Genomic DNA, 14,438 nt, shown 5'->3' on the forward strand with positions numbered 1-14,438 from the left:
CTGGGGAACACAGACTTGGCAATGGTTTTTATTTACTTTCCTGTCTTTTACTGCCTCGTCTTAATCGAACCCTAATCTTTTTTGTTTCTGTAGCTCTTAGAAGCTCAAGCTGATTACCACAGAAAGTCTCTCACTGTGCTGGAGAGTGTGTTGCCAACAATCCAGGATCAGCAAGGTGAGATGCATGCAAACAAGGACGCTCTGTCTGCCTCTGTGGTTCCTGCGTTGTTTCGGTCCCTTCAAACACATTTCCTGTGAAGGAGGTGTGAACAAAGTAGCTGCTCGGAGGAGAAACGCTTTTCATATTCACTCCTCCTCAAACCAGCTTCTGTTTCATTCATTTACATCACTCCGCTCTGTTTTCCTAACTCCCAGATTCTAACCAAGTAGTGGTGACTGTCAAACTCCACAACTGAGGCGCAGATACCAAAGAATAGCCTTTTGTTTTCACCGCTCTGCCCCCTAAAAGAAAGACTCACGTTTTCCATTTTTAAACAACACGACTCCTCTCAGATTTCCTAGAGTTTTGGTGCCAATGCTACACATGTCTCTCTGAAGGGAGCGTGTTTTTCTCGGTGTTGAAAACATGTGGTCTCAACCAGACGAGGCTGGTCTCCCAGCATGTGGCGATGACTCACACACTCCACACACACACACACACACACACACACACACACACACACACACACACCTCCCATCTCATATCACACCCACCTGGGTTTTGGCAACAGCAACACACCCCCCCCTCCCTGTTCACACACACACACACACACACACAGTCACTCATGAAGATATTATGTGGCGGCTCCCTACAGGGGGAGAGAGGACTGTTGAACCAAATATCTGCCTTTCAGATCAGCAACAGGCCTGCAGAAATATAAAAGTATAATAAAACGTTGTAATAAATACCTCAGTAATAGATGAGCAATATCAATAATCAGTATCAGGTTGAATTACTTTGATATTATTATTACTACTAGATACAAATCACATGGGAATTCTTCTCCGTTCTCAAAGTGTAAACTATTAACTGTCCATTTTATAACCAAAGAATAAATATAAAGTGGATTAATCTTCTAAATCAATTCAAGATATTGCACTTTATTCTAATCAACTGACTCCATTACAAAAATAAGACTTAAAAATGATGGTTGATTCTTTCCAAACTCCTTAAACAGGTTTTAATGCAAGGAAATGCCTTTTATGTAATAACAGTTGCTTTAAAGGTGCCATAGAATGGAAAACTGGTTTCACCTTGGCATCGTTGAATAAGGGGAGTTCGGTACATTGAGCTGACATACCGTGAACCTCAAACACCATTGTTTCCTCCTTCAGGTGCAAATCATGAATGTGCATATCACAGCGGTAAAACGGGCGCATTACAACAATCCCCGTGTGTGATGTCACACACGGTAGTCCAGGCCCAACATTAGCATTCACCAGCTGCTGGAAACACTAACGCTAACACTTACCACTCCGTAACGTTGCTCTCCAATCTCAGACCAACTGGCTGTTCTTCAAATTGATCGGTTTCCTCCTCCGATAAAGGCTCAAACATGTAAGGCTGGATGCCAATAGCCTCCATGGTTCATCTCTCACAGTTTCGAGAACTTCCCTTACTTCTGTGGGCTCTGAGGCACCCATGGATTGCTCCTTGTAATTCAGCCAATCAGAGCAGAGCTCGTCATCATTATTTAAATGAGCCCCAAATAAGGCAACTCGGCTTGTTCCATTCTAGGATCAAATCATAGGGTTGTAAATGGGTCTGTAAAACTGCATCTGGACATTTTTTGGATCAACCAAAGTTATATAACTTCTTTGTAGACATCAGAGAACAATCTGAAATACCACAGAGATGCTTTCTATGGAACCTTTAAGATGATGCTTTAAATGCGGTTACAAACTACAGGTGTGCTCATCATGCAAAGAGTGTCATTGTTATAAAGTTGCCATATTGCCAACATTCATCTTAACAGTTCCTTTATATCTTTTCAGTGAAATAAAAGTCTAACTATCACTGCTTCTCTCTTTGCCTTCAGACTCGTGGACGGAGAAGCCAGCTTTCGGCACGGCGCTGGATGAACACCTGAAGAGGAGCGGAAGAGAGATCGCTCTGCCGCTGGAGGCCTGCGTCATGATGCTGCTGGAGACCGGCATGAAGGAGGAGGTGAGGGAGTCAAGACGTGGAGAGATCAGAGCAGGAGCAGTGCAGAGAAACCTAGCATTTCACAGGATTAATCTCCTGTAGGGGCAGAAAAGTGGAGGCTGAATTAGATTTTAGACGATGATTGTCTGTTGTGATTGGTCAATCTCTTATAGATGTCCCGCCCCTTAGCCTATCACGTATGTGTTGTAGCGTTAGCCTAAAGAAGCGTGAGTGTTGCATAGTGATGCCATTATCAAGGAAACTCCCTCAGGAAGGATTTTAGCCTTTACAGACCGTTTACATGCACTCAAACCTAAATAGCACACTCCAGGAAAAGGAAAAGGCGTATTAGGGTCACTTTAAATAACACCAAACACACAGTCTTAAGCTAAGGGGTTCTCAGCACAGAGTTTTATAATGAAGAATGAGTTTTTGTTTGCTTTAACGGACATGACTGCTCCTTTTGTGGCCCTCGTCTCCCCACGTTAGTCAGGGAAGTGCTGGCGTAGGTCATTAAAAGTCTCATGGAGCCGTGGCTGCGATTAGCGGCTCCGCTGGTCATTGATTTAATTGAAACCAAGCTTCCAACTTGTTTGTTCACATGCGCATCTTCAGACTGGGAGACGGGCGGACAGACAAACTGTAAACAAAGGAAACTCCAAAGAAAGTGTCCCCAGAGACAATTTATGACAAGTTTGAGATGTCCCACCCTGATACAAATATAGAAAACAATAGAAGCTACTTGTCTCCTGTCCATAAATCAGACGTGTGTGTGTACGTGTTTGTGCACAACAGAGAGCGAGTGCAAGTGTTAACTGCACAGCACGTTATTTGTGGAGCCGTTCATTCCTCTCTGTGTCATTATGGCGTGAAGACGGCTTTTGTTTGTGTGTCAGGGTAAAGCGAGTAGTGGGTGTGTGTGCGTGTGTGTGTTTGTTCGCCCGCTTTAAGGTTTCATTATGTGCAGCTGGCAGGGGGACTTTATACAGAGTCTGTGTGTAATTGAGTGTTGGGAGGAGGGAGTGTGTAGGTTACAGTGGAAGCGTGGGGTCTCGTGTGCACACTGAATGCCTGCCTGTGTCGAGCCTGTTGTTTGCTGGCAGTGTAACTGTGGTTTACTTATGTTTGTGTGTGTGTTTGTGTGTCAGGGTCTGTTCAGAATCGCAGCAGGGGCTTCCAAGCTAAAGAAGCTAAAGGCAGCGCTGGACTGTTCCACTTCACAACTGGAGGAGTTCTACTCGGACCCCCACGCTGTCGCCGGTACGTCCCAAACGAGATGCATTTTTTTCTTGGACGCTCGGGCCAGTTCTTTGACTCATTTTAATTTAATCCAGAAACAAATAAGATGGTTTTACTGACAGTGGAGCAGTTGATTATGTAAAATCTGCAAATTAAAGGGTTTGAATAGCACAGAAAATTATACAGAAGCCATTGTTTTTCGGTACTAGTCTGCCCATTAATACTTGTATGGAGGAAAGCATAAATGATTTTGTCTTATGAAGAAACTGGGAGTGGTTCACCTTAGCGTCTTGTGGCCGAATTGAGTATTACAACAACAAACACTAAGAAATAAATACACATTTCACTTTGATGGTTTGTTTCACAGAAAATATATATATAATATTAAGTGATATTTTAGGTCATAGACAATTAAGTTCAGACTGAGAAAATGGAGGCCCAGATGTGTTTTGACTCTCAGGGCTTCTGTAGATTTTCTAAAGAAGGAAGAACTCTATTTGATGTTTTATTAGATGGTTATAATTACACTAAACAGTTTGATATAAGGAAATATTACCCCTCTGTCTGGAAAAGTGGCTCAATAATTCTGCCTGTGTGGTGACAGGAGCACTGAAGTCTTACCTGAGGGAACTCCCTGAACCTCTGATGACGTTCCAGCTTTATGACGAATGGATACAAGCATCCAGGTAACACTAACACAGAAACACTGGGATCAAATGTACCATTGTTTTGTATTTCTGTACAGCAACATGGATGCAATATATGGATCTAGCTTTCTGGAGACTGGACTTCTAACATGTTCCTCTCTCTGCAGTGTGTCAGACCCGGACAAGAGGCTCCAGGCTCTCTGGGTTGTGTGTGATAGTCTCCCAAAGAACAACAAAGCCAATCTGAAGTGAGTCCTTTTTAAAAGCACTGCCTTTACGATCGTTGTCTCTTAAGGGTTCATTCGTGCTTTTCCATGACCTGGTTTTAGTGCATTTTCAAGTTTTGCATGAAAAAGCTGAAGGGACTTTCAATAAAACCTTGAAATATCCAAAAGTTGAAGTCTTGGTTGAGGAGCTAGAGTTGTTAAAGCAACATAAGTTCAATAGAAGCAGATATAACAGGGATGTACATGAAGTATGTGACTCAAACTGAAGAGAGGTTAAGACCGCCTCTTTTCCTCCACATTGATCTGAAGTTCCTCCTCTTAAAACATAACACAACCAGGAAATCTCATATTTCCAACACGCTTTCCAAAGGTTTGTCTGAACCTCTTTTAATTACATCTTGTTCTGAATTCTTCTTCTGGTTTTACAATTGGAGAAATGGCTCAGATTAATACTGAACCAACTCCTAATAATCTCATATCAGTGGCGTGTTAAAGTAAGCATTCATTCCCTGAATTGTCCTTTGCTGATTTTCTTGCAATTTTATGTTAATTTTGAATAGATTTCGAACCTGGCTCAATTATAAACCTGTGTTGATTACCCTCCCATGTTTTCCTTCAGATATCTGGTGAAGTTTCTAGCCAAACTGGCCCAGGACAGCGATGTGAACAAAATGTCTCCGAGCAACATCGCCATCGTCCTGGGACCCAATCTGATGTGGGCCAAGACTGAGGGGTGAGAAGGAGGGGGGAACACTTCAATTACTGAGTAAAACAATGAGGATGAATTGCTCTAAGAGGCATAATTTAAGTCTGGTGGTGGAGAGGATAGTCTGTTATTTCAGAGTGTCTCTATGCTCTTCTGCAGGAGTCTGGCTGAGATGGCTGCAGCTACCTCTGTGCACGTGGTGGCCATCATCGAGCCCATCATCCAGCATGCTGACTGGTTCTTCCCTGAGGGTGGGTCCTGTTTTATCTCTGTGTGCAATCACAGCTTATTTTACACCAAGGAGTCACAACGAAAACGATTTATATTGACTGACTATCAAACTCCAGTAGGCCACGATTCTCTGTGACAAACATGCAAAGGGGGTTTGATACCTACACCTTAATTAAAGCTGATCCTGACCTCACTTCCTGTCCCGTTTTCATTGAGTTTGAACTTGCTGTCTCCTCTGTTTTCCTGCAGATGTTGAGTTCAATGTGTCCGGCATGTTTGCAATGCCTACCCCTGCATCCAACCACAACAACCACCTGGATTACGACTGCAGCACCATCGAGAGGAAGAGGCCGGGCAGCATGGTGGGGCCAGAGAACGACACGACGCGCAAAGACAAGTAACTCATCTGGAGTTTTCTTACCTCCTTTGGATACCTTGAAACCTTCCCTGTTCTAAAGCCCACAACATTCATGTATTCCTCCGATTAATTGCTTTAGAAATGTTGCCATTAATCCAGGGGCTTCTTCTGGGGTCGATTTGATCTTTTAATCCTTAACACTGTTTTTAATATCTCTGGGGTGTTGGTGATTCGCTCAGCTTTTTGATCAAAGCTTTGGTGTTTGTTTTTTTTTTCTCCTTCACTGTCTCCCCCCATCCCCCCCCCTCCCCTCGTGTAGCACACCTAACAAGCACTCGGACCACACCCTGCGTAGAGGCAGTAACACCTTAGGTAGAAAGCAGCACACCTCACCTGCCTTCCAGCCCCCTTTACCCCCTGTGGAGGCTCCGGGGCACGGGGCTGCTCAGACCCCCACGCCCTCAGTCGAGCCCCAGCCCCCGGCTCCATCAGGGGGTCCGGGGCCTGACGCTGCCCAGCAGAGCCTGGCTCAGAGCCTGGCTGCTCTCACCGCCGCTCAGCAGCTCCTAGCGCAGCACACAGAGGAGCTCAGGTAAGGGCTGCCTCCGAAACACCGCTGGAGAACGAGCGCATGCTGTCATCACTTCAGTCAGGAGTGGAAGAAGAGCTTACTTAAAGGGGCCTTGTTGTGCTTTTTGGGGTCTTCCCTTTCCTGTAGTGTGTTATATAGGTTTTAGTGCATGTAAATGGTCTGCAAAGGCTAAAATTCCCTCCCAACTGGACTCCTTTGTTTGATTCTGTATCATAATGACATCACTTCGTAACACTTGTATTGGCTAGCGCTCCAACACATTGTAAGCTAAGGGGCGGGACATCTCTAAGTGGTTGACCAATCACAACAGAGCTTGTACAATTTCATATTTCTAGCTTATACTTAAGTAACAGACCTGAGTGCTTCTTCCACCTCTGATTGTTAATGCATGTCTCACTGGTACAGACCTGTCCTCCTCTCTCGGTCACTTTGGTTCAGCTTGTTGTTTCTCGGGCAGAAGTCTTCACACTCCTCCAGCAGCTTCAGATATGCAGACGTGTCTGAGTCCATCCCACAGACACAACAATGGCCGCTGTCATTCTGCTAACACTCACTCCCAGGGCCCCTCCCCACTTCCCATCCTTCTGCTTTCCCCCCCATAATCACTGGAATCAGCAGGAATCTCACACGGACCGGCCCAAACTGCTTTGAGAAGTTATGCAACCGCTGAAGGGTGTCTTTGATTTAGCTGCTGAAAAGAAAAGCTTGATATCCAGACACTTAGTGCCATTCAGCTCAGCATTCTCCTCCAGAGTCCGATAGAGGTAGACTTAGATGAGACACTCAGATTAGAGCTGGATGTTTGTCATAGCAGGACTTAAAATGCTGCTGTGTATCTCAACAGAGTGATGCAGTCACTACTTATATTTGTAGGCAAAGCTAGAAGTTAGCATCACAAAGGCTACCTCGAAAAGAAATGGGATATTCCATTTGTATTTTGCAGAAAATAAGATCTGTGGCGAACACAGGTTTATGATGCGTGCAGGTTTTGTTCAGCAGGATAATCTCCACATATTAACCACAGATAGATGCAACCTGCAAAAGGAAAACATGCGGCGATAGTGTAATACATCTTGTCTTTTCATCAGCATCGCTAAGCTAAAGGCGGCTAATGTTTGTCGTGATGACCACTTGTTAGCATCCGCCGTTTTTAACACGCATACATTTTTGGGATTTAAAAAAACTTGGTTATTTACTGACGTATTTTAAGCTATATTCCTCTCAGCTTGTGTTAACCACAGTTGTTTTTGTAGGCATGGAAACACGTTCAAAGAACCGTTGACTTGAGACGAGGGAAACAAAAGTGCCAAAAAGCTAACTCTTTCCCGCTAACTCTGGGTGCTGTAGAATAACCCGTACCCAGAACGTCAGAGCGTTTTCAAGGTTGAAATACTTTCAATTATGTTTCTTCTTTCTCCAAAGCAATCCAAAATTGCGTGATCATACACCGGCCCCGACCCCTCAGCTCCAGAGGAATGGATCTGGAGGGGGCCACACTGTAGGGCAGCTGGGCACAGGGACCCCCGGGGCTGGACCCATGGGGCCCAGTCCTCATCTGATGCGCAGAGGTAAGAGTATGTATGATTATCTGCTTCAAATTGGTATTCAAACATCCAGGTTATGAGAAGCTTAAAGCAACTACAACTCAAGACTTTTAAAACGTGTTTTAATTTTTAAGTTTTATCTTTTTTATGACGACCTTTTTTTATTTATCAGATGAATTATATTTTCACAAATATTGCCATAAATTTGCCCTTTTGCTAAAAAAAAGTTCTATAAATTGTGGTTCGCTGTAGTCCATAGGAACTTTACCCTGACGTTTTGATTATTTATGCAGCCCTACTATTGATATAACCCTTGGTAAGCTAAGCTAACTAGCTAGCGGTTTGTAGCTTCCTGTTTCCTGTAGCATAGAGGCTGCTGTTTGACATGATGCGAGTGATTCCTTCCACCAATATTCACAAGCTTCCCCGTCATCTCTCAGGTACCAAGAAGCAGGCTCCGGCCCCCCCCAAGCCGCTGAACCCTCCGCCCGGCCAGCCCTGTTACGCAGCGAACCACGCCCCTCCCTCATCCAACTGCCTCAGCCCCTCCCCCAGACCCGTGTCCGGCCACTCGCCGACCTCCCCCAACTCCCCCTCCTCGCAGCCCTGTGCCACGCCCCGACGCCACTCCAGCAACCAGCCTCCCATCCAGGCGCCCAGCCACCCGCCCCCCGAGCCCCCGTCACCGGCCAGTCCTCAAACGCATCGCGGCGGGGCGGACCCTCAGAGCACGGAGCCCTCGCCTCCAGGCACCCCTACTCCTCCGGACACCCCTCCGCCCTCCACTACAACCACCACTGCCCAGGAAGTAGCTCCTCCGTCCCTGTCTCCCTACCAGTCGGGCTCCCTCCCCCGGCCGAGACCCGTCCCCAAACCCCGGAACAGGCCCAGCATCCCCCCCCCTCCACAGCCCTCGACCCTGACCGGGGACACCAACGGGATCTGTGCCACCGCCTACAAGATGATGGGTGAGTGTGTCTAAACGTTTAGAAAGATGGAGCGGTGCAGTGATGAAGTATTTTTGTAGCCCGACCCGGAAGTTAGCATCACTCTGGTTCCCTCGACAAAAATCCAATGGGATATTTCCATTGGATTTGATGCTATATGTCACTTATGACACCACTTTTTCTAATAATTGAAGCCTAAATGCAATCGCCTCAAGTGAAAAGCCAACGTTAATCACCGGTCACATGACTTCACGTCACCACCGCTAAGCTAAAGGCAGCTAATGTTCAGCGTGATAGCTTTAGAGTTCTCATTTTGCCAATAGTTAGCAGCCATTGTTATTAAGACTTGAGAATTGAGTTAAAAATGTTAAAAAAAACAACCTTGAGGCGAGAGAACCTGAAGTGGTAAAATGCTGAGTAATTTCCAGGTTTTAGGACTCATTCCTGCACCACTCTTCCCTCTGCTGAGTCATTCTAATGTGCTCTCTTTCCCTCATGCTAATCTAACAGTGTTGCATTGTAATACCTCTGCAGGTTAAGGAGGCAGATGTTAGAGGTTTGTGGTTAATTGAACTTCTCACCAGTAGCACCATCACTTTTTGTTTGCCCCTGAAGTCACACCCATCCATCATCGTGTGCAGCCGCTGCCTCCTGCAGATATCAGGAACCTAAGTGTAGCCCCGATGCACGACTGTCACGATGTCTGTCACTGTGACGGACGAATATGTAGGAAGGGACATACTGGAATTAAAAACAAACCAAAAAAATGTCACAAAGACCCAAAAACAAGAGGAAATATGTCAACCGTTAAAAAAGAAATCTAGAAAATGATCTTAATTGGATGCATTTAGGTTAAAGATGGTGGCTTTCTGGTGGTCCATCTAAGTCACATGCTTACATTTATTAGCTGCTTTCACTTTGTTGCATTTAGTTTTTACAGAAGCACAAACTTCTCTGCAACATTTACACTTTTTCATTTTACATTTCTGCCATTTTTTGTGTTGCCTTACACATGGATAGAAATGCACTTAATGTTAGGTTTAGTTGCTTTCATTCATTTACAAACACTGGCACTGGCTCTTTTCCCCCACGGTTGGTTGATCTAATTCAGAAGTTGATAAGAAATGCCAGAAATTAGATCCTCAATTGATAATAAAATGCCACAATAGGCACAATGACATGTCTTCCATCAGGGCTATCCTTCATCATCAGTCTCTCATCGTCATTCACACTCACTAAATGTTCATCAGTCACACTGTAGGGGGAGGGGGAGGGGGGGTATGAAACTACATGTGTACAAGTTTCACATGCACAACTGAATATTACAAACCCTGAAGTGTCAGCAGGTGTCTTCAGATTGTGTTGTCTTCTTTATGCTTTCTTGGTGTTTGTCATGGAGCATGTGTATCTCTTGCATGCCTGTTCTTGTCTTACTGAAGATAATGCACTGTTTTTCGAAACGGCACATCATGTCCAAACAATGCTCTAAAACGACTGTGAAGGCTGCGTAGGGGTAGAGAACAGCATATTCTGTCCAACTAAGGCATGATACCCACATTTTAAAGAATGAAATATTTTCAAAACATGGGAAAAACGACATGCTAACCTATTTCGGGTTTTTCTACGTATACTCAGCTTTTATCTAACATAACACATTTAACATTTTAGCTCTTTCTCAAACTAAGTATTAAAATGTCCCCTGTGGACTTTAAGCATACCTCTTCCTGCACTTCTAATCACAAAGCTGATGATTGAAAACCTTTTATCTTCAAATCTCCTCTCGCTTCACATGTAAAATCCACTCTGCGTTTCTCAGTCTGCTCCCACAGCGCCCCCTGCTGGTCACTACCACACTGCCTGCTGTTCCCTGCTGCTTTCCTTAAGCTTTGGAAAATATTACACAGCTGCAGCGAGTGGCATAAACAGCTTTAAGTGCTGCAGAGAAGGAGCTCCACATGTTAGTGATTACGGCCATTGTTCCTGTGGTGGTTTGAGAGGAGCCTTCATCTCCTCAGGATGTTTACGTTCGGTGTGAATGCCTGCATGCATCACAAACATAGGAACCATTATTTAATGACATAAACAGTTACTAAAACAAGCTGTTCTGGTTGATTCTATAATATATATTTGTTATTGATATGAAAGTAAAGCCTCTGTTCTTTTGAAACATAAAGACTTGATTAGTGCAGCACATGTTGGGCTTTTTGATATTTTTGGCTATTTTATACACGAATAACATAACATTAGGTTCAAAATGGGGTGTTGTTATTATTAATATTATTTCTTCTTTGATTGGAAGTCCAAATACTTAATAATATACAGTATAAAATTATGTATTTAACACATTTTCTTACAATTTTCCACCAAATTGTGCGATTTTCTTACTTTTGCATTTTGGGGTATATTCATACAATTTTCCTGATTTTCTGCACAAAACATGCATTAAAATCACTGTTGCTAAAAGAAAAAAGCAGCATTTAATTTATTGAAATATAAATTTCTGTGTTTTTCTTCATATAAATTCAAAGCTGCATTATTTAGAATTAAAATTTAAGAAAAAGGGAAAAAAAGTAATAATCGAGTGCATTTGGATAATAGTTCAATAAGTGCAAGTGTCATTGCTTTGAATTGTTTGACTTACTGTGACTTATCCCCCCCCCCCCCCTCAGACCCTGCGATGTCTTTCCGGGGGTTGAGTCGAGCGTTGGTCCCTGAGCTCGCTGTAGAGCAGCAGCCGGCGGCTTCCACCTGCCCGCCTCCAACCAGAGACTGTGAGCTGGACACTGAGAGCACCGTCCTGTAAAGAGGAGGAGGAGACCACACACACACACACACATATAGACACACACCCCTCATTTAATCTGCTCGTCCCTTATCCGGAACCCGAGGACTTTAATGTGACGTAACACTTCTGGAAACCATGATGGAGGTCCTGCTCTTGCTTTAAAAATACGGCTTTAAAAAAACTACTCTTGATATTCTTCATTTTGAGATGAGGACTGCAGCTAACCTTTATCTGTGATGAATCTGCTGGTTATTTCCCAATAAATAGATTATTCTTGTGGTGCCCAACTACAGTAGTCTGAAAATAATCAAACATTTCCAAGGTTTCCTGTTTAAATGTCTCTTATTGACAGTCCTGAACCGAAAGTGAAATCCATATTAAAGAGGCTAAAAAGAACATTTTCTGCAAGTGCGATTTATATCATATATTTTGACACGTCATAGTTAGAGCTGAAAGACATTGAGTCAATATCTATTTACTGTAACAATTTAAAAATACATCATATTTAAGCTAAAAATACCAGAAAAACTAGCTACTCGAATATCTGAACCTCAACTTTCAACTCTTTCTGGACATTTTATAGACCACATGATTCATTTAGAGACCAACCAGCCGACCAAACAACGGTTATAGTGGGGGTATCATCATATGAGACCACCACCTTCTTCTTCTCTGTTTTTGAACACTTTATTTGGAGTCACAGAACATTTAAATTATATTTTGCGTAGCTGAATCCAATCTGTGATCCTAAAACAATAAATAAATGAAAACAACTGATGAAGAAACCCCGAAACAAAACCCCTTCTCCACTTCCAGAGCTGCCGTTACTCGCCGTTATTTACCCAGAATCCTCCGGACCTCCATCGTGGTACCAGCCGGTGTCATGGGGAGAGTTGTGTCACTGAAGCGTCCACGCTGCCCACGCCCGGCTGTCTTTACACCGCAGACAATCACACAGCCGCTGACTCGCCATGACGGATAGAAAGCGTGGCTACTGACCGCGGGGGAGGGGGGTGGGGCGGGGCACACACACGCCAAAATATGGACTGGTTTTGGACCTTGGTGTGAGGCTTTAGTATGTTTTTTTATGTTGAAAAAAAAGGCCTTAGAACAATAAGTGAATTAAAGAAGAGGCACGTGGGGAGGGGGAATGAAATGAAACAAAATGTCAGCGGGTGACGGAGAAACCAAAAAAACTGTTGAAGTGTGACTGCGGGTTTCCAGTCGTCTCAAACACTTGATTTGTTTATGGCATCCCCTCACTCCTGTATTTATTTACTGATGTAACACACATTCCCTGTGGCTTGACGTAATTAATGCAGTCTTTAAATGTAAATCATGCCTTAAGGGTTCCTCCCAGAACCAACACACAAAAACACATATATATATTTACTGTATCGGCTCCTAGTACCACAGTATTCTCCATGAAGCTGTCTTGGCATCGAGTTTGTTTCAGGGACGTGAGGAAGGTGACCCTCTGCAATAGAAGTCTTGTATTGTTATTTAAATGTGTTTTTTGGTTGATTTCTTTGGGGTTTTATAAGCAGAAGTATAAACCACCGGCCCAGGCTCGAACAGTCAGTATTTCTTTTGCCTTTTTTTCTGTTTATTCTCCATCGATCTGTGTGTGTTTTTAAGGAAGGCTGTGTGTGAGTGAATGATGTGAAAGGACAGATGTTTCCGGCCTGAACAGAAGGACGCACGAACAGCTGATGATGCACTTGAGCGCGGGCCGATATGTGGTTTATTAGTGAACTGGTTTCTGTCTTTCCCACTGAGCTGAGAGCACGCAGCGCTGTGAACCCTCAGTAGTGAAGTGGTGTCAGATTTCTCCAGGTCCAAAAAAAAAAAATGCTTTATGAAGAAAAACGTATTTCTGTGTAAGCTTTTTGCTTTCTGGCCTCAGACGTAACGCAGAGTGGTTCTGACCCGATATGGTACCAATGAAGAACGTCTTGGATGCTGCAATCCCCCCCCCCCCTCCCCTCTCTCTGCTCCTGTACCTCGCTGCCTTATCCTGAAGACGAACAAACGCCATTAAACTAGAAGATGATAATGCTGCCGTTTTAAGCGCCATTGTTTTGTATGTATGCCATCTGGTGAGCTGAAATATGGAATAAAAACATGTAATATGAAAGCTCCCTTCAAGGGGTTCAATGTTTGTTTTTTATGTGGTGGGGGCTCAGTGTCGAGTACGATATAACCATATATTTTTACAAATATTAAAACCATTCAAGGACTTGGAAGTATAAATTATGATGACTTTATTTGCAGATTTCCTCGACACACCACGTCATTTATATTTAAAAAATAAACACACTATTGCTTTATTAGGACACACTACTATGTCGTTGTTTGACTTACTATACCCTACGTTTTTTCAGATATCTTCCACATACTATAATACACGTTTTTCCTGAAATGTTGAAATACTTCGCTTTGCCTTTTTAAATATCTTTTGGACACTAAACTGTCGCTTTGTGAGAAATTTCTGCCGTAATATACAATTACTTTTTCTACATTTTGGGAATACTATACTCATTTTTTTCTGATGTTCAACATACACTGTGTAATACATTTTGCAACATACTTTATTCCGTCCTATGATTCTGTCATTTCTCTGCTCATTTCCACATACAGTACTATACCATAACTTTAGTTTTTTACATACTATGATTTTTATACTATTTTTTTTATATATATTTTATCGTATACTTTATTAATTTATTTCCATAATAATGTATATAATCATAAAATACTATGACTTTACATATCCAGTCAGTAGGGGCTTGGACTGGGAATCGTAGGGTCGCCGGTTCAAGTCCCCGAACAGACTTGAAATATGGAAAGTGGACTGTTACTTGGAGAGGTCCCAGTTCACCTCCTGGGCCCTGCTGTGGTGCCCTTGAGCACGGCACCGGACACCTCCAATCCCCCTCCCCATGCGCTCCCCAGGCGCTGCACAATGCTCCTAGTACTAGGATGGGTTAAATGCAGAGGACCAATTTCACTGTGT

The 14,438-nt window shown here is 43.5% G+C and overlaps 1 protein-coding gene across 3 annotated transcripts in view; it reads left to right on the forward strand.

The window, feature by feature from the left end:
- arhgap17a (Rho GTPase activating protein 17a) overlaps window positions 1–13,559 on the forward strand; it is a 34,458-nt gene extending 20,899 nt beyond the window's left edge. For 2 of the 3 annotated variants that reach the window (XM_063892541.1, XM_063892542.1), the window contains 12 exons: window positions 94–175; window positions 2,040–2,167; window positions 3,295–3,406; window positions 3,990–4,071; window positions 4,200–4,280; window positions 4,879–4,992; window positions 5,125–5,216; window positions 5,446–5,593; window positions 5,874–6,146; window positions 7,569–7,714; window positions 8,131–8,658; window positions 11,307–13,559. In XM_063892541.1, the coding sequence (XP_063748611.1) occupies window positions 94–175; window positions 2,040–2,167; window positions 3,295–3,406; window positions 3,990–4,071; window positions 4,200–4,280; window positions 4,879–4,992; window positions 5,125–5,216; window positions 5,446–5,593; window positions 5,874–6,146; window positions 7,569–7,714; window positions 8,131–8,658; window positions 11,307–11,440 (1,920 nt within the window). In that variant the 3' untranslated portion in view covers window positions 11,441–13,559. The remainder of the gene's footprint in view (window positions 1–93; window positions 176–2,039; window positions 2,168–3,294; window positions 3,407–3,989; window positions 4,072–4,199; window positions 4,281–4,878; window positions 4,993–5,124; window positions 5,217–5,445; window positions 5,594–5,873; window positions 6,147–7,568; window positions 7,715–8,130; window positions 8,659–11,306) is intronic. The other variant, XM_063892543.1, reaches the window with a different exon arrangement.
- The last annotated feature ends 879 nt before the right edge of the window (window positions 13,560–14,438 follow it).

This window comes from Eleginops maclovinus, chromosome 10, assembly GCF_036324505.1.
Source record: "Eleginops maclovinus isolate JMC-PN-2008 ecotype Puerto Natales chromosome 10, JC_Emac_rtc_rv5, whole genome shotgun sequence".
NCBI lineage: Eukaryota > Metazoa > Chordata > Actinopteri > Perciformes > Eleginopidae > Eleginops > Eleginops maclovinus.